Genomic DNA, 18,469 nt, shown 5'->3' on the forward strand with positions numbered 1-18,469 from the left:
GTAAGGACATCCCAATGAAGATGCACAGAGGCAGAGGAATGCTGGCCCAGTGGAGGCGATGATGACCCCCCCCCCCCCCATGCTCTTCTCTGCAGAGAAGCTTTGAGCCAGATTGGTTAGGAAAGCACTGCTTAGCCTGTGCTTCACCAGCATTCCCAGATCGAGGGCAGCTTCCGGAAGTGTGTTCGGAAGCCGCCCTAACTACTGCTCCCTTGTAGCTTTACAAGAGGGTTTAGATGTATCACAGACCTCCCCGTATTGTACCAGCGATGTCATAAAGTCAGAGAGAAGTGGTGGCTGGCTATTGGATGCCAGTGCTCCTGGCTGGCCGTGCATACAGGCTTACCACTCACCGCATTCCCTCATGATAGCCAGCCCCAGATCTCCTGAGACTGAACCCCTAGTGCCACTCAGGGTCCTAGGACTCTACTCTCTCCTTGTTCGGTTTGCCTTTTATGAAACCTTCCCTTTAAAGATTGGTTTTAATCGTGTGTGTGAGTGCATGTGGCCGCAGAGGTTAGAAGTAGGTATCAAATCCTGTGGACCCGGAGTGACAGGTGGTTGTGAGCCACCTCATGTACATGCTGGGACCTGAACTTGGGCCCTCAGGAAGAGCAATGCATGCTCTTGAACAGTGAGCCATGTCTCAAGCCCACCCCAAGCCTTCTTCAACTGCTTTCAGCTCGCATTAGCATTTACACATAGCTTTAAAATTTTTTAGAATTGTGAAATATTTTGTTATTTTTACTTCATATGATTTGGTGTGTACTTCCACAGAAAACTGTGTTTTCTCTTATGTTGATCCTCTGATAAGCTGATAATACGTCTACCATGGTGTACTTAATCATTTCTCATGGTCTCAGAAGAAAACACTTGTGTTGAGCCTAGGATTTTTGTCTACCATTTACAATGGCTCAGATCAACTTTCCCTCAGTCACAGTGAGGTTCCTCATGTGATTTCTGTCTGTCTGTCTGTCCTGTGCTGGCTCACTTCCAACAGAATTGCTGTTCATAGGAGTGGGCTGACCTGGTTTTGAATGTAGATTGTTGAGCCCAGTAACACACCTGTCAGCCTGAACTCATAGGAGTGGGCTCTGAGAATCGATATGTTTAATTGAGAGATTTTTTTGTTGGCTCCATTTGAGATTCACTTGCAAGTTCATCTTACAAAGGCTGTTGGGTGATGGCCCTGATGTCACTGACTCATCCAGTCCCATGTGGCCCCGGGCCCATTTATCTCAGAACATGCCATCTCTTTTCCTGCTCCAGCATGGAAGGACACTGGGTGCAGGCTGGGTCATCTTTCAAAGTGCCTGCCTAGGCATTTGAGCCCCTTTAACTCCAGAACCCCTGCTCTTAATTACTTGGCTACACCAGTAACAGATGCTCAGATTCTAGCTTCCCTGTACCAGGACCACAGCCTACCCACAAACATCAGCTCTGCATTGGTGCCATGGTGACACTGGGAAGGCCTTGTCATCCTAGCCCCTGACTCTGTATGGAACCATCTGCTAAGAACAGATTGAACACCTGAAATGGCCTGTGGGACAGTAATGGCTTCTCCTCATTTCTCAGCAGTCAGAGTCACCGGGAGACTCTCCTGACCTTGGTGAGAAGCCAGCAGGAAAGTTTGCCTGGGCCAGGCCAGTGGGACACTGAAAGACGAGGACAACCAGCAAGGTGCCTGTGTGCTGAAGAGGGTGGATACCATGACCCATGTGTGGGTGTCCTGGGGTGTCAGATCCTTGAGTAATATTAGTGTCTGTCTAACCACAGGCTGGTGACAATGGAGAGGCAGGTCTAGACCCACTCAGAAAATATGGGTTGAGAGTCTAGGCCTTAGACATGTAATGAATTTCATGTGTTCTCTCCATTTAAAATGTTTTCTTTTTTGGGGGGATAGGGGTGGGAGTTTGAGACAAGATTTCTCTGTGTAGCCCTGGCTGTCCTGGAACTCACTCTGTAGACCAGGCTGGCCTTGAACCCAGAGATCTGCCTGTCTTTGCCTCCCAAGTTCTAGAATTAAAGGCATGGGCTGCCACAGCAGGCTCTTCTCGCAAACCTAAAGAGTTTCTGGATTGGCCTCAATATTTATGCTGTGTGTGGTAAATGAAAAGGAACGCAGCATCACTCTGAAGGGGTCTAGGGCCGCCTGCGTGAGAAGCAGAAACAGGCATGGGCAGACAAGTGCCTTTCCTTTTGGTCCTTACGGCCCGAGCCTCTAGGAAGAGCAGCAGTGATGGGGCAGGAGGCAAGGAATGCCCTAGAGTGTCCTCTTGCTGACTTTAGGGTCTAACTTTGATCCAGCACAACAAGAACCAGAGGATCCTGGGAATTTTCAATTCTTGTTGGCGTTTATTAACTTAGTAAAGTGGCACAAAGAGATTTGCCTGGGAAGATCAGAGCCTGGCTGGGAAGTACAGAATCCAGTGGAGCTCACTGCCCAGGCAGTGAGTAAGAAGGGCCCCCCTTGGTCACTGGGCACCTTGGCACTGGGAGGAGTTTTATGAGCATTTAGGCAGAAGAGTTGTCAAACCTTTTCGGTAAACGCTCACATGTTGAATAATCTTTTCCGGTCATGTGTCTTTGTATAAATGGTACAGCGATGACTGGGGATGGCTCTCTGCCAATGAAACTGTGAGATGGGCAGAAGGACCTGTTTGGCTGCACACTGCTGACCCTCCAGAGGAGAGGATGTTGGCCTTACAGATGAGCTCAGATGGGTTTAAACTCTAGTTTGGGCCCTCTACGAGCTAGGTGAGAAACAGGTGGATTGACCATGAGGCTAAGTAGCAGTTAGGAACTTGGGTTCTAGCTGGGCATGGTGGCCCAAGCATTTAATCCCAGCACTCAGGGAGGCAGAGGTAGTTGGATCCCTGTGAGTTCCAGGCCAGCCTGGTCTACAAAGCAAGTCCAGGACAGCCAAGGCTACACAAAGAAACCCTGTCTCAAAAAAACAAAAAAGAACTTGGGCCCTAGGAGCAGAGGGCTTTGGCTCAGGGTTCAAATCAAGTCTGTACCATTATGAGCTCTTTAACTTTAGGAAAAATCTTTTTTTTTTCTCAGCCTCACGAAGCTGTGATGATAGTACATGAGAGAATGCTAAACTCACATTCTGTATATCTGTACATGCCTCTGTGTTTCCATATTAAATAGGTTGAGCACAGTGCCTGGAGATGGTAAGTATCAATAAACATTAGCAGTTATGCCTCAGAGTCTGTGAACAGGAGCGCTTCTCCCTATTAAATGAGAATGATACTGTAATCCCCTTGGTGTCCTTCGCATCTAACTTGGAGCCAGCATGGTAAGAGGCACAGGACCCTGGGAGTTGTCAGTTCTTGTTGGCATTTATAAACTTGATGAGGCCCACAAGGACAGCTGCCTGTAAACGCTTACATAAGTTAGAAATCAAGAGAAGCTTTGGGACTCGATGGTGTTGGCGCTCCTACTGTTGAGCCTGTTCCGAGCTCTGTCCCTTCGCCCAGGGCACACTCCTGTGTCAGGCACCACTCCATTCTGAAGCTCTTTCCTCCATGCAGCCTGTGTCCTACAGCTCCACCTGTGTGGATGCCTCCTCTAAACGCTTTAAGATGTGCCTTCTTGAACAAAATCTTTTTTTTTTTAAACCTGGACCTGGGGTTGTCTGAGCGGTGGGCTCATGTTCTGCTCTCTGGTTTCCACAAACTGTCTTTCCGCAGTGGTCCGAAGTAAGGATTAATAGTCAAAAGGACAACTTTTAAGTTGCTGGCGTTGCTAAAGTATGTTGTTGACCAACCATCTTCATCCTGAGAGCTAGTTCATGTTGGTGTCTATTAGCGTAGTGGAGTCTCACAAAGAGGACTGTCTGTGGAGAGCCTGCGGAAGATGATGGCAGGAAAAATGAAGATGCCAGGCCTTGTCCATAAATGCCCCCAGTTCTAATGCTCATGAATTTCCCTTCTCTCCATGATGCACAAGACTTGGCGGACTCAGAGGCCTTCAGTAGAATGGCCTTCCACATGGGAGAGGTGCCTGAGCAGCGGGACCATGGGGGAGCTACAGGAGGCATAGCTGTCCTTAGTCTCTCTCTCCCTCTCTCCCCCTGCCCCCATGCACATGCACACAAACACATACACCAAATTAGCAAGCATGTGAGAAAACAGGCAGGCTGCATGTTTGGACATTGGAAGAATTCAGAGGACTGAGTCGAAGGCAGACAGTGTCTACAGATCTGTATAAGCATACTGTGTGTGTGCACCTGTGCATGTGTATCTGTGCATGTGTGCACATGAGCATATGATGTGTGACGCTCCCACATGCTATCTGTGTGCCTACCTGCTGCAGTGATTCCACCCACTTCACAGGTGCTCATGTTGGAGATTCTATCAGCAGCTAAAGGTTCGGCCTCCACAAGCTGACAAGTCACTAACTTCAAATCCAGGGTAATGAGTTAACTGTTTCTGCTCAGCTGTTGGCCATTTTTTGTCTGGATGGTGGAAAGGTACCTTTGAGCCTTTGCTAGGAGTCGCTGCTATTCCAACAGAAACGGTTTGACTCTGGGCCCTTCCCTGCACCATCCCTGCTTCTCCTCCTCTCTTCAGAGGCGGCCGCACGGAGACGGGACTTGCTCTGAAACGCCTTCTCGGAGGGTTCCCTGGAGACAGACGTGGCTCTGTGCCCCAGCTGCTTATCATCATCACAGATGGGAAGTCCCAGGGGCCGGTGGCTATTCCAGCTCAGCAGCTGAGAGAGAGGGGCATCGTCGTGTTTGCTGTAGGGGTCCGGTTTCCCAGGTCAGTAACTGCCTCAGTCATTCCGCCTCACCCTCAAGCAGTGGGGCCAATGTGACTGAAAGGGCCTGCTGGGGCCTCCACTGCCGCAGCCAGCTTCGGGGGCGAGGCGCACGGCCTGGTGTTCTCTGCTCCTGGTTTGGCTGTTCTGGGTCTACTGTGTAGCACATTCCTACCTTCAAAAGCATTGCGTGTCTGTGCTGCCCTGTGCTTTATCTGAACATTTGGTCATAAGCATCAGAAATTAACTCAAACCCATTTGACAAAAGTAGAAATCAGCGGAGTCATGTCATTTCCCCAGCAGCCATGGGTGTCATTCAGTGCCCCTCAGCTCCACCCTGCCCACCTCACCTCACTCAGGCTCTCTTCACTGTCCTCTCAGCCTGGATCTCTGGAAAACCAGGAGCTGGGGCCATGGACAACATGCCAGCCCACAGCTTTGCACCTCCATGCTGGGGGGGTGGGGAGGCGGGGTCCCTCTCCAGCTTCTACTAGCCCAGTTGTGATGAATCTGAGTGCCACCTCATGCTTACAGTGGCAGAGGTCTGGGCAAGGTCTGATACCCAGTTCCAGCCACCCTCATCCTCCTGCCTTCCTGGAAGAGAGCCATCTCACGGGGAAGACTAGGTAATGAATGGAGGGCTGTGTCAGAAATGTGATTTCAGGTGGAAACAGAATCAAAGGAAAAAAAAGCAGCTTTGTTAGAAGAGGGAGGCTGTCAAAGCCGCTCTGAGGACTTTTTTTTTTTTTTTTTTTTTTTTTTTCTGTCTTTAAGAACAGGCAAGGCAGTCAGGCAGTGGCAAAGACCCCAAGGCAGTAAGAAGCTTGCTGTGAATAGGAGCTGGGACCAAGCCAGTTAGCTGCTGAGTCATAAATATGGTAGATGTGGGCAGGGAGAGGCCATGAAGACTGTGCTGTGGGTGCCGGGGACATGGCTCAGTGATAAGATTCTTTGCGAATGTGAGGACATGAGTTTAGAGTCTCAGCACCCATGTTAGAGAGTGAGAGAGAAGTGGCTACACATACCTGTCACCCCAGAGCTACAGGGACAGTGGCAGAGGAATCTGTAGCAGTTGCTGGCCATCGGCCTAGCAACAGCCCAACGAGCAAGGAAGACTTCTGAGAGTGCTGAGTCCTCCCCTGGCCCCTTCCTGCTGGCTGAGCCTCTTCTCCACTCTGGCTGGCGCCTTTTGAGAAAGTCTGCTGTCGGGCAGAACATGGAGGGGTCACGGGCAGGCCACATCTGAGAAGCCCTCTTTGAGCTGAGGGATAACGGGGGAGTCAAATAAGACGGAGAGTTTGTCACCAGTGAAGCCTGGCTTCTTGTTCTATTCGGCTGAGTTTCAACAGTGGTTTCTTCCCCATCACAGGCTGTCTCATCCTCATTAATTTTTAAAATGTTTATTTCTTTGTATGAGGGGCCAGGCACACATGCATGCCAAGGGACACTTGTGGAGGTCAGGAGACAACTGCAGGAGTTCTTCCTTTCCACTGCACTGGTCCCAGGGCTCAAACTCAGGTCACCAGGCTTGGCACAAACCCTCCCTGGCTGAGCCTCAAACAAGCAAGCAAGCAAATAATGAAATTAACATTTGTTTGCCTTGTCATATTCCAAAATGTTTCCTCAGTGTTTCCTCTTCATGACCTGGGGTCATCCACATGACATTTTGTCCTGGGCATCGGTGGTGATGCCCTCTGGGCACTGAAGGATTCTGGCTGCCTCCTCTCCACAGCCGCACATGGCTGGCCTTTGGGCTCTTGTGTCGCATCTCAGTGTTATACTGTTACTCGCTGTCCTTGTTTGTTTTTCTCTTCGTCATTTCAGACAACTTTCTTTCATTTGCTTTCTGACTGTTTTTAACAATTAATATTTAACTTTAAAAAAACAAATAGGAAGGAATAGATGACAAAAGAAAATACATTAGAAACTTCTGTATAAGTTGGTGTGTGCAAGTATGTAAAAAATTCCCTAGTCATGGAGTTTTGTTTTCCTTATCAGCTGTGCCTTTCAGAAAAGTCAGTTGAACCCCTTACACCTGTCTTGACTGTGAACTAAGGGGTCTGATGGTGGGGCATTTTAGCACAGGGCAGCCTGTAATTGGGCTTCCTTGACAACCTCCTGAGGTTGCTACAAAGTGACATGTGGGTGAGTGGGATGGCTTTGTGGTCCAGGGATTGGGTAGGCCGGAAGAGAGAGGGCATGGTACCAGCTGCTGTCCTTGTCGCCAGGTGGGACGAGCTGCTCACGCTGGCCAGTGAGCCAAAGGAGCAGCATGTGCTGCTGGCTGAGCAAGTGGACGATGCCACCAACGGCCTCCTCAGCACCCTGAGTGGCTCTGCGCTCTGCACCACTGCTGATCCAGGTAGGACAGGCCAGTGTCCACGGGATCCGCTTCACCCTGATGAAGGAGGGCATGGGCTGAGCAGGATGTCCGAGGCAAGAACCTCTCGGGGAGGGTGGCTAAGAGAGATAGGCAGCCCTTTCCCAGGCACTCTGCTCTGTCTCCCTGTGGCTGGCTTTGTGGCCTTCCTGCTGGAGTTCTGACCTTGTGTCCATAGGGGAAGAGAGGCCTGGGGTTTAGGGTCAAACTTGAGGGCCCCTTTCCCCTTCTGGGGAGGAAGAACCAAGTCTGTACCTTATCCTCGTGGAGGAACTCAGGGCTTTGGGCTTAGGGTCCACCCCTAAGGAACTCAGGGCTCTGGGTCCACCCCAGCACTAGACTGACACCCCGAGAGAAAGGGCCTGTGTGTGTGCTCTGTGTGCAGCTGGGGCAGAGGAAAAGCAGACACTGCCCCACCATAGGCTCCACGGGGAGGGCTGGAGTAGGACCCCAGGGCAGCCCCTCTGGGGAGTGGAGCAGCATCCTCTGTCTTACGGTGGGCCATTCTCTGTCACAGACTGCAGGGTGGAGGCCCACCCCTGCGAGCGGAAGACACTGCAGACCGTCAGAGAACTCGCCGGCAATGCCTTATGCTGGAGGGGATCACGGCGGGTAGACTCCGTGCTGGCCCTGCGCTGTCCCTTCTACAGGTCTGTCCACATGGTCTGGGGCACAGACACAGCATGGGGGCCGTCACATAATTCTGAGAGCTCTAAAGCTGCAGGAGGACCAGCACTCTGAGTCCTGGGGCTGACATCGCTGGGAACTCTGGGGAACAACGGGGAGGGCACAGCTCCTCACTGTGGCTCTGCTGATCTCCTGAGCCTGGCCTGCCCTGGTGGCTGCAGTAGGTTGCATTGGGAATAAATGGGGGTTGGGGGTGGGGGGTTGGGGTGGGGGTGGGGGTGAGGGTAGAGCTAGGTGGTGGTGGCTAGTGTTTGTATCTACACCTGGGGGCCGTAGAGACGACCCACATGGAAGTCCCTGGACATAACAGCTGAGGGGCAGGGTCATTCCCCATCACCCCTGCCACCCCCGCTTCAAAGCTTTCTAAGCAGAGATTTGGGTCTTTATGAGGCCAACAAGAGCAGGCTGGGTAGGGGGAGAGTTTTCTTTGAGGAGCTGGCCGCTTGGTGAGTTCTCCACTGGCAGGCCTTATATCCAGCTTATCCCAGGGAAGTCCTGTCCCAGAGGCCAGCTCTGTACACCTGTCTCTGGGCAGGCAGCCTGGGCAGGGGCTTCGAAGAAAGAGGCCTGTTCAGAGAGATTTGGGGCTAAGGCCCTGAGCCTTCTTGGGGGAGGCCATGTCAGAGGCTGTTGGCTGCCAAGGGGAGCTTTCTACCCAGCAGTGAGGAGCACTTTCTGCCATAGCAGGGGAGGGGCAGTGAAGGCGTGGCTCTGGAGTCAGGGGGCCAGTGTTCAGCTCTTAAGCCCGTGTGGCTTTGGCTGTCCCAAGAATGATGGCCTTTATGTTACCACAGAATGCTAGTGCTCAAGGGGACCCAAGACAACATCCAGTATGGCAGCTTTCAAATCCTCGTTGAGCTTTGGGGTCTCTGGAAGACAGTGGTCTAGCCCAGATAGAAGCAGCGGGGCGAAGGGACGAACAGAGATGCTGGAGACAGCTGGGCACCCTGGTTCCTTGAGCCCTTTCCCTCCTTGTCAGAGCTCCACAAAGCACAGCTGAGCATCTCAGAGTGCTCTGATAGAGAGGAGGCCTCTGAAGACCAGTGTGCCCAATCGCGTAGCAGAATCCAGACCCTTTTCCCAGAATCCCTGCTCCCTGCGCTGCACTGATGACTATGACGGCAAATCTGCACCCAGCTGGCAATTTTGCACACATTCATTTCTGACATTTGTGTTTTTTGTTTTCAGAGACAGGGTCTCTGGGTAGCCCTCTCTGTCCCGGAACTTGTTCTGGCCTCGATCCACCTGCCTCTGCCTCCCTCCTGTGTGCTGGGACTAGAGGTGTGCACCAGGGTTTCTAGCTTTTAATGTGACACCTAGCTACTAATGTGCTTTTGAGGGGGTAGGGAAGGGCCCTGGGTAATTGGAAACGATCCCTCCTTGTACAAATAAAGGTCAGGATAGCCCCCAGAAGGAAACGAGCCTTCTGGGCCAAGACCTTTGAATCCTTTGGTCATTCTACCGCTGGATTTCCTTGAATTGCAGCTGGAAGAAAGTGTTCCAGACCCACCCTGCCACCTGCTACAGAACCATCTGTCCAGGTATGCTTTGCCTCTTAGGCCTATCTACTCTCTCTGAGGCTGGCTTATAAGGGACCCTGACAGCCCTGAGCAGCAGTTGGGGGTGGATGAGTTCCAGGACAGGGGGATGGGCGCTCCTCTGCCTGGCAGTGTGTGTGTGTGGGGGGGGGGAATGGAGTGATGGCTTTGGAATCACCCCCTCCCCCGCAGCCAGTGTGCTTTGCATCAGTGAGATGAGTACCACATGCACAAATGGCCTAACCTCCAGCGTTACCCTGGGGATACACCTGAGAGTGTCCCCTCTGTCAAGTGCAGTTACATTTGACTGAGATCTGCGATACCCCTCTCCCACCCTCCACTGCAGAAGGCTCCATTCACAGCATCCTGCTAAGAACCCACGAGCTATTACTCAAGAAAGTGCCTTTTCACTATAGAGTCCCAAGCAGGAAAGATTATCAACACCACTGAGCATCATTCACCATGGTCCCCAGCGTGCCCTCATGGCTCCTCACCCTGAGGTCCAGTACCTCCCATTGTCCTGCAAGCAAAACTCACCCCTGAGTATTTTCTTTCTTTCTTTTTTTTTTTTTTTTTTTTTTTTTTTTTGTCTTTTTGGGGTTTGTTATCCCCTGTGAGGTAAGGAGCACAGATAGCAGTTTCCAGGCAGGGGGTGAGGGTTCCCAGCCTGGGTCAGCAGGCCCCTTGGCACCTCCTTTCACAGGGTTGAGGCCCCAGCATGACTGGCCTCTGATCTAAGGAGAAACTGACTCTGAAGCCATGGCTGTTCAGAAGTTGCAGGCCTCAAGTGAGCCTGACCTTCAGGGTGACACTTCTGCTCATGGAGCTACGGCTTCCTGTCTGTAAACCGAGGTTGAATGGCAGCTGCCATTTTTAAGGTGGCCGTGAGGATGAAATGGGACCTAACATGGGCCATACACGGATGGCAGGTGCTCAGTTAAGGTCTCTGTGGCTATAGATCTTGAGCCCCTTCGAGTTTCCCACGATGCTCAAGCTGTTGGGCATCGGCCCAAAGAAAGGGCCCAGAATTTGTCAGTTCCTACACTGATCAGCCCAACCTTTAATCACAGGGATGTAGCCTTCAAAGCATAACGTCCTAATGCACTTTTGAACTTCAGAACAGCCTGGCTTTGACATGCACTGGGCTTCCCTGGGCTTCACACAGGCCTTGCGGAGGTTTCTATCACCATCTGCACTGTGTGTTCAAAAGCAGATTTCCTGCTGTCACTCTGGAGTATTTGTCGCACACCAGGTCACCCCACTAATATGTCCACTAATAACACGAGTACAGTGAGGCTTGGAGAGGAGAGCTGAGGTGCCCACAGAAGAAGGGGCTCATCCCTGGGCTGCCTGGCTGCAGTGTGTAAAAGCTCATCCCTTGCTGTGCCACGAGGCAGAAGCCTTAGGCCACCATAGGCTGTTCTTTAACAAAGAAAGGGGCCCTTCAGCCCACAGCCATGCGGTCACCTTGGTGCTACTGAGATCACCAGCCTAAGCGACACACGAATTAGTCAGCACGGCCACCCTGAGCCCCTCTGGGCCTTGTCAGCAGCCTCAGGAATGACAGCCTGCACCCTGCTATCGCAGTGGGCGCAGATCCATAGACCTGTCCTCCACTGTACTTGCTGCGGGCCTTGCTGCACCCAGTCATTCTAAGCATCAGGTTCTTTCCTAGCTGTGGGGGTTGGGCTGGTCCAGCTGGTGTGGGCAGGGAGCAGGCCACCCTTCAGTCAGTCTCTCCACCCTGTGCCCTTGGCTTTCAGTGGGTCTCTCTTGGTAGGCCCCTGTGACTCCCGGCCCTGCCAGAATGGAGGCACGTGCATTCCGGAAGGTGTGGATAAGTACCACTGTCTCTGTCCGCTGGCGTTCGGAGGGGAAGTCGACTGTGGTACGTACACCGGGATCCGCAGGGTTGGCCGCCTGGAGGCAGTGGGGCCTGGCTTCACCCTTCTTGTAGCTGCTGGTAGAGAGGAGCCCTTACATGTCAGCCTACCATCTTTCCACATAGCCCACTGATCTGCCACAGGCCGCAGCCTCAGGCTCCTGGGGCTAATCCGAATGGCGGCACCCCGATAGAGCTGTGGAATAGCCTCTGCCTCGTGTCTGAGCATGGCTGTGGCTTGTTTCATCTCTAGTAAGGGGCCCTAATGTCTGGTTTAAAACCACACAGTGAGGATTCTACAAGCCTTGGCTCACTGGGGGTGCCGGGGGTGGTGAATAGATTAGGTGACATGCTTGGCATGGTGCCCAAACACTTGGTAAGTGGCTTTTATAAGTGTGCAGTTGCCTTCATCAGCAATCCATTTAGAAAAAGCAAATCTTGTACTTCAGACCTACTCAAAACAAGTCCAGAATGATAGCTGCACATGTAAAACACAGAACAAAATAGGGACGCTTCTAAAGAAATGTAGGAGCATGTTTCCACGATCTTAAAAGCTGACAGAGATATCTCGGCACTCAAGAGGCATGGTGGGAAATTAGGCTAGGGGATGGCCGCGTCAGCTTTATAAAGAGCAGCCCTGCATCCCTCAACAGAGGCAGGAAGCGCCGGACACCCAGTCCCAGGACCACCCTAGTGACAATGCATTACTGTGATTCCCACAGCCCCGAAGCTGAGCCTGGAGTGCAGGATAGATGTCCTCTTCCTGCTGGACAGTTCTGCAGGCACCTCCCCAGAGGGCTTCGGGCGGGCCAAGGCCTTCGTGAAGCGCTTTGTGCAAGCCGTGCTGAGCGAGGAGTCTCGGGCGCGCGTCGGGATAGCCAGTTACAGCAGGGATCTGATGGTGGCTGTGCCCGTTGGGGAGTACCAGGATGTGCCAGACCTGGTCAGGAGCCTTGACGGCATTCCCTTCAGTGGTGGCCCAACGCTGACTGGCAGTGCCTTGCTACAGGTGGCAGAGCATGGCTTCGGGAGTGCCATCAGGACGGGCCAGGACAGGCCACGCAGAGTGGTGGTTCTGCTCACCGAATCACACTCGCAGGATGAGGTGGCCGGGCCAGCGGAGCACGCAAGGACTCGGGAGCTGCTCCTCCTGGCCTTGGGCAGTGAGACGGTGCAGGCGGAGCTGCGAGAGATCACAGGTAGCCCGAAGCACGTGATGGTCCACACAGGCCCTCAAGACCTGTTTAGCCAAATCCTGGAGTTACAGAGGAGGCTGTGCAGCCAGCCGCGGCCAGGTAAGGCTGTGCAGCCTAACTAGGCCTGGCTTGTCAGCAGGCAGGCCCATCTGTCTTTCTGCTTGGCACCACTAGTCATTCTTCTGTCTAGTGCCTGTGCTGAGAACCAGAATCAGTCACACAGCCAGCAGGGCCTGAGTGTAGTACTCTGGGGGTCTTCTCGGGACGACGAGATAAGACAGGTTGTGTGCACTTGGCATGTCCATGGGCACTGCTGATTGCAGGCATAGCCGCCGGCTACACTTGATGACGATTAGTGTGAAGGAGTTCCGAGCCTACCCCGCCTGCTTGAGGACGGCCGTCCCCTGGCCTCCTTGACAGTAGCTTGTTAAAGAGTAATGCGTCCTTGGGACACGCGTGTGCACACATGCACACGCACTAGTCGCTGCACCCTCAGACACAAGCTAAGGCAGCATTTGATAAGGCGGTTGCTACCCTGTCCACCTGGCGTGTGCTGTAACGCTGTTCTGCACTATTCTCTTTCGCTACCCATGGGGCTGATTTTGTGAGTAGCAGTCAGTGGGCAAATGGCAGCCCTGGAAGGAGGCATGGCTGTGCAGGGGCTGGGCTAGCACCAGAGATGTAAGAGCTGGAACACATCCTGAGGAGGCCATTTCCGTGCTCCCCTGGGCTGCTGAGTGGAGGAGACTGCTCGTGGGACTTAGTGCCCCAGGCTGTGTTGCTGTGCCCAGAGGTGAGCTGAGCGTGCCCTTTCTAGGACAGTGGTGAGGACCACCATGCTGCCACATCCTGTCGCTCTCGGCCGCTCTCCTGTGGCAAAATGATTTGGCTTTTGTTTGTACAGTTACAGACACTCAGAAAAGATGTGCTGATGGCAGAGGGCCCTCAATCTCTTCCACTCGACCATCATTACAGTTAACAGACTCGGGTTGATGACTTATTAGTACAGGGGGCCTTTACTCAGACCCCTTGGCTTTTTACCTGATGTCATCTTCTTGTCCCCAAATGCCAGCAATGGCCCCCACAGAACAGTTAGTGGGCCTGTCTTCTCAGAGCTTGTGGCAGTTCTTCATTTTCCTTGTGTCTGGTGTGGTTTTTAAAAGCTTAATAAATCAGGCCGCTAGACTCTCTGACTCCATCTTCAAACCTTCCCAGTGGCCCTCTGTGCATCTGAAAGGAACCGGAGTGCCTTCCTCCAGCGTCTGGGAACCTCCCGTGGCGCAGTCCCTGCAGCTCCCACACACCGGAGGAGGGAGGAAGGCGCCTCCCTGCTCAGGCACTCTGCCTGTCAGCTCTCTCCTCCTCCAGAGCCAGCCGAAGTGTCACCTCCCCAGGGAATCCCCGAGTGCCAGCCCAAGGTTCCCGCTGGCCCTTTCCTGCTTTCCCCACGGTGTTGCTGACTCTATACCACATTCATGCTTGCTTCCTGTCCATATGTCGTAGATGGCTAGTCCATAGAGGGCAGGCACCAGCCTATTTAATACACGTGATGTTAGTGCCCAGTGGACAGTGGGCAGCACAGGGAGTAAGGGGGCAGGTGAGCGTACAGCTGCCGAGTGCTGCCATCAGGATTCTAATGCTGGAAGCTTCTTTCAAAGGTCAGAGGTGAGTGACCTGGGCCAGCCATCTGTGGCTTCCATGTTGAGGTACAAGGCCACCGTTTCTCAGCCGCTGCCTGCCAGCCAAGTCACAAGGAACCTGTTCTGTTTGCTCCTGCAGGCTGCCAGGCACAGTCACTGGACCTGGTCTTCCTGCTGGACGCTTCTGCCTCAGTGGGACCTGAGAACTTCGCTCAAATGCAGAGCTTCGTCAGGAAATGCACCCTCCGGTTTGAGGTCAATCCCGACGTGACCCAGGTTGGCCTGGTGGTATACGGTAGCCAGGTGCAGACAGCCTTTGGGCTGGACACTCATCCCACCCGTGCTGCTGTATTGCGGGCCCTGAGCCAGGCGCCCTACCTGGGGGGCGTGGGCTCTGCCGGCACAGCCTTGCTGCACATTGATGGCAAGGTGATGACTGTCCAGAGGGGAGCCCGCCCCGGTGTCCCCAAGGCGGTGGTGATGCTGACGGGCGGAAGTGGGGCAGAAGATGCAGCTGTCCCTGCCCAGAAGCTGAGAAATAATGGCATCTCAGTCTTGGTTGTGAGCGTGGGGGCTGTCCTCAGAGAGGCAGTGCGGAGGCTCGCTGGCCCATGGGACTCCCTGATCCACGTGGCAGCTTACAGCGATCTCCGGTACCACCAGGACGTGCTCGTTGAATGGCTTTGTAGAGGTGAGTGGGAGAAAGTATGCGTCCTTTATGAGGCTGTCTGGAGACAGGACCTCTGTCTGATCCTCACACACATCACTGTGAGGAAGACAATGCCCTGGTCCCCACTTACCATGTGTTGGCATTCCCACAAGTTCCACGTGTAATTATAGAATACATTTGAGGGTCGAGAATCCAATGTCGTCAATCACAAGCTAAGCTGTTGCTGCAGGACCAAGCACTGAGGTGCCCCACGGTCTTTAAGACTGAGCTGGGCTTGCTCTGACCAGGCTTGGTCCTTTGCAGAAGCCAAGCGGGCAGTCAACCTCTGCAAGCCCAGCCCATGCATGCACGAAGGTGCCTGCGTCCTGAGGAACGGCAGTTACCGCTGCGAGTGCCGGGCTGGCTGGGAAGGCCCCCACTGTGAGAAGCGTGAGTGGCGCCCTGCTGTCCGAGCGGGGGTGGGGGGGGAGCTCTACAGACTCGGCAGAAGGCAGGTTGTATCCTTCACCCATTCGTTCATTCCCCACGAAACCCTGGGGAAGGGTCTTACATACCTCAGGCAGGGTTTTAGAGTAGGAGATGTGGGCTGATAAGCCAGAAAAGCTTCTGTTTTAGTGAGGAGAGGCAGCGAATAGCAACACTAAAGCCCATTAGCACTTTTACAGCCTACCATTAAGAGTCAAGTGCACTGGAAGCAACATAACAGGAGGGAGTTGGGCCTGGGCTAGGACCCTGGAGAGATCCAGAGCATGAGGGATAGTGTCACAGGATGTGGGACCAGAGACACAGGCTGGTAGACACAGCGTGGCAGCTGGCAGCCAGGCTTCTTGAATATCTCCATTTGTTTGGTGACATGAGGACAGCTTGTTGGCCAGAAGCAAGGTACTGGAACTTCAAGAGGAAAGTAGCTTTAAGGAGAGACAAAGAACAGACTGGCCACACCATCACCTGTGACAAGAGAACCCATAGTTACGGCTTTTCAACTCTTGTCTTCAAGTGGCCAAGGAGGTAGTATGGGCAGTTGGATGGGAGTCTACGATCTCACACCTTTCACTTTGGGCGGTGGGGGGACTAAAAAGGACATGAAGTAGCTAGTGGTTGGGGAAAGACTCAGAAACACCCTCAATTCATTTTCTTTCCTAGACATCTTGAGAGGAGATGCTCCCGTGGCATATAGCTTCCACCAACAGCCCACAGGAAGACAGCGGCCAACCCCCTCTCAGCAAGCTCCTGGGCATCTCAGAGTTTGAAAGGCACTGTCCTCAGCCGGTGCGTCTCCTGGGGGCCCGGAGCGTCTGCTGCCAGCTTTAAGTAGAACCCTTTTGCCCACAAGCCACAGGGGACGCTGCCGGGGACAGCAGCAGCCACAGCACTCACGGTGGCGGTGTTGGAAACTCCTAATGTGTCCGTATTTACTGCCCCGGCTGTACCCGTTTGTACCTTGTTGAGGTAAGCTGTCTGTCACCCTTCCTGAGGATAAGAGGCAGGCCTGGGAAATCCAGTGGCCTGTTTGAGGGTCATTTGGCACATAACAAATGCTAGACAGATGTTGACACGGTGGGAACACCTGGAGGAGGGCATCTGCCAGAGCACACCACACGGTGATGGTGTAAAAGGCGGGCTTCCCTATTTTCCAAATGCTAGCTCACGTGGATGTAGGAAAAGCGATCATGTGTCATTTGTGGCTTTCTGGTGACCAGATCTGTGTATGTGAGAGGCCTAGGAAGGTCTCGGACAGCGATTTGACCAATTAGCCAGCTTGTGTGCAGGGGAGGGGCATATTGTGCAGAGAACCCTGGTCTCAAAGGGCCCTGTGTGATGGGTGAGGGGCCGGGCGCAGGGCCTTCAGAAGGCTTTCCTTGCAGAGGTGTCTCAGAGCGGTTAGTGGCAGCACGCTTCTTGTCCTCCTCTTAGTGGTGGCAGTGACAGGCAGGGTTCTCAAACTCAGCAAATGAGGGTGAAGGGGCGACCAGGAGGCTCAATTCTCAAGCCTATTGTGCTTCTCATGCCCAGGCCGTGAAGGGATTTTTCAAGACAGACTGGTCATTCCTTCGTCAGGAGTGTTTGTGTCTGTGAGGCAAAGAGGAGTCTTTGGATCTCTTTGGCCCACTATGTACCTAAGTCTGCAGCACTCACAGGCCTGCCCTCCTGCTTGCGTGTGCTGCTTGGAGCTGGGGCTTCGGGTGAAGCCATTTGCAGAGCTCTGCGGGCTGCAGGACAGCAGGACAGCGTTGAAGTATGGGCGGTGCACGTATCCACATGCAGACAGTGTTGAGCACTGCCCGTGTTCTGGGCGTCAGTCTGTCTGGCTGAGACACTGCCCCAGGTTTGCCGTATGCTTTCCCCACTTCTAGACATTTTTTTCCTTCACAGTTAGACTGTGGATGTGAGTTTTTTAATTGTTTTGCAGTACGGAGGCATTTTCGCATGAGAGCAGAGCTAACTTTGCCTCGGCACACCAGGGTCCCCAAACCTCTCCCCTGCTGCAGTCCCAGGGTAGTCTCAAAACGGTCTCGTCACTGCCCACGTTTACTGCTTCCTTGTCATTTTGCTATTTTACTTCACTTTGGCGTCGTCTTTTTCTTCAATTGCAGTACCATGTTCAAAGAGTTGGAATTTGGTTTTGTTGATTTTTAAATATAAAATAAATACATTTATGTTATGAATTTCCTTAATCATTGCATAGGCAGTCTTCTACATATTTGTATGTTTCTTTTTCCCAAGAATTGCTTGCGAGCCTGTTTAACCTCCAAAGGTTCAGTTTCAGCTGTCTGTATGAAATCATCTTCTGGAGATGTTTCCTGTGTGTGTGGCACCTTGTTGATTATATGATTCACATGGCTTTCAGGTTAGCAATTAAGGGACCCCAAAGTCTCTTGCTGGGCCACCCATGTGGCTCTGCCAGTTTTTACAGTATATATTTTGAAGTTCAGTGTGTAAGTAATAAAGACCTTTGCCCTGTGTCATGCCAAGAAATACAAGGGAAACCCAAAATACAATAAACATTTTATTAAAAAAAAAATCTAGCTCAGCACTTGGTAAAGATCACCAAGTGTTTATGATGTAGGAGAGAAATGCCCTGGGATTAGAAAGACAACATAAGTATAAAAACATTTAGCCTTCAGAAGCCAGCGTTAGCTAACTGACTCCGAATGCCCGGAAACAGAGCAGGGAACAGATGAAATGTATCAGCGTGTGTTAATGTCATACAGAGGGACAGGAGGGCAGCCCTGACTGCCAATCTGAACAGACAAGAAAGGCTGCCCTAATCCACTGCTGTTTTCCTCGCAAGGGGACCGGAAATTAAAAATACCTTTCAAATGGGAATGAAGAGGTAATCAACTAACTCTTTTTTTAAAAGTGGCCTGGCCTCAGGACAGAGTCTGTAAACACAGGGACTTTTCCCTCCATATAATACAGCATTGTTTAAAAGTTTGTCTTTTAAAGGCCGTTGAATCAGGACTGCCGTGGATTTGAGGGAAAGTCCTCAGTGGGGTCAGAGTGACTCAGCTGGGTTCCATCCACTACTGATTTCCAGAGTTTCCACCACTGGTGGCGAATGCTTCTTATCATCATCAGAGACCACACTGGGCCCACCAATGTGGGGGCAAGCGTGGAGGCAAGGGTGGCTTAATCCTTAACATTGCCAGATACTGGATAAAAGATAAAAGAAGTTTAGATTTTCTCATCGCCAAGAGCCATGTGG

General features: G+C 52.5%; 1 protein-coding gene across 2 annotated transcripts in view; it reads left to right on the forward strand.

Annotated features, from left to right (window-relative positions):
* The window catches only part of Vwa2 (von Willebrand factor A domain containing 2), a 38,374-nt gene extending 20,936 nt beyond the window's left edge, over window positions 1–17,438 (forward strand). Inside the window, exons 6-14 of one of the 2 annotated variants that reach the window (XM_021630980.2) lie at window positions 4,581–4,772; window positions 6,999–7,132; window positions 7,668–7,800; window positions 9,323–9,378; window positions 11,156–11,263; window positions 11,980–12,552; window positions 14,233–14,784; window positions 15,067–15,192; window positions 15,907–17,438. In XM_021630980.2, the coding sequence (XP_021486655.1) occupies window positions 4,581–4,772; window positions 6,999–7,132; window positions 7,668–7,800; window positions 9,323–9,378; window positions 11,156–11,263; window positions 11,980–12,552; window positions 14,233–14,784; window positions 15,067–15,192; window positions 15,907–16,013 (1,981 nt within the window). In that variant the 3' untranslated portion in view covers window positions 16,014–17,438. The remainder of the gene's footprint in view (window positions 1–4,580; window positions 4,773–6,998; window positions 7,133–7,667; window positions 7,801–9,322; window positions 9,379–11,155; window positions 11,264–11,979; window positions 12,553–14,232; window positions 14,785–15,066; window positions 15,193–15,906) is intronic. The other variant, XM_021630981.2, reaches the window with a different exon arrangement.
* The last annotated feature ends 1,031 nt before the right edge of the window (window positions 17,439–18,469 follow it).

Source organism: Meriones unguiculatus, chromosome 1, assembly GCF_030254825.1.
Source record: "Meriones unguiculatus strain TT.TT164.6M chromosome 1, Bangor_MerUng_6.1, whole genome shotgun sequence".
In the NCBI taxonomy this organism is placed as follows: Eukaryota; Metazoa; Chordata; class Mammalia; order Rodentia; family Muridae; genus Meriones; species Meriones unguiculatus.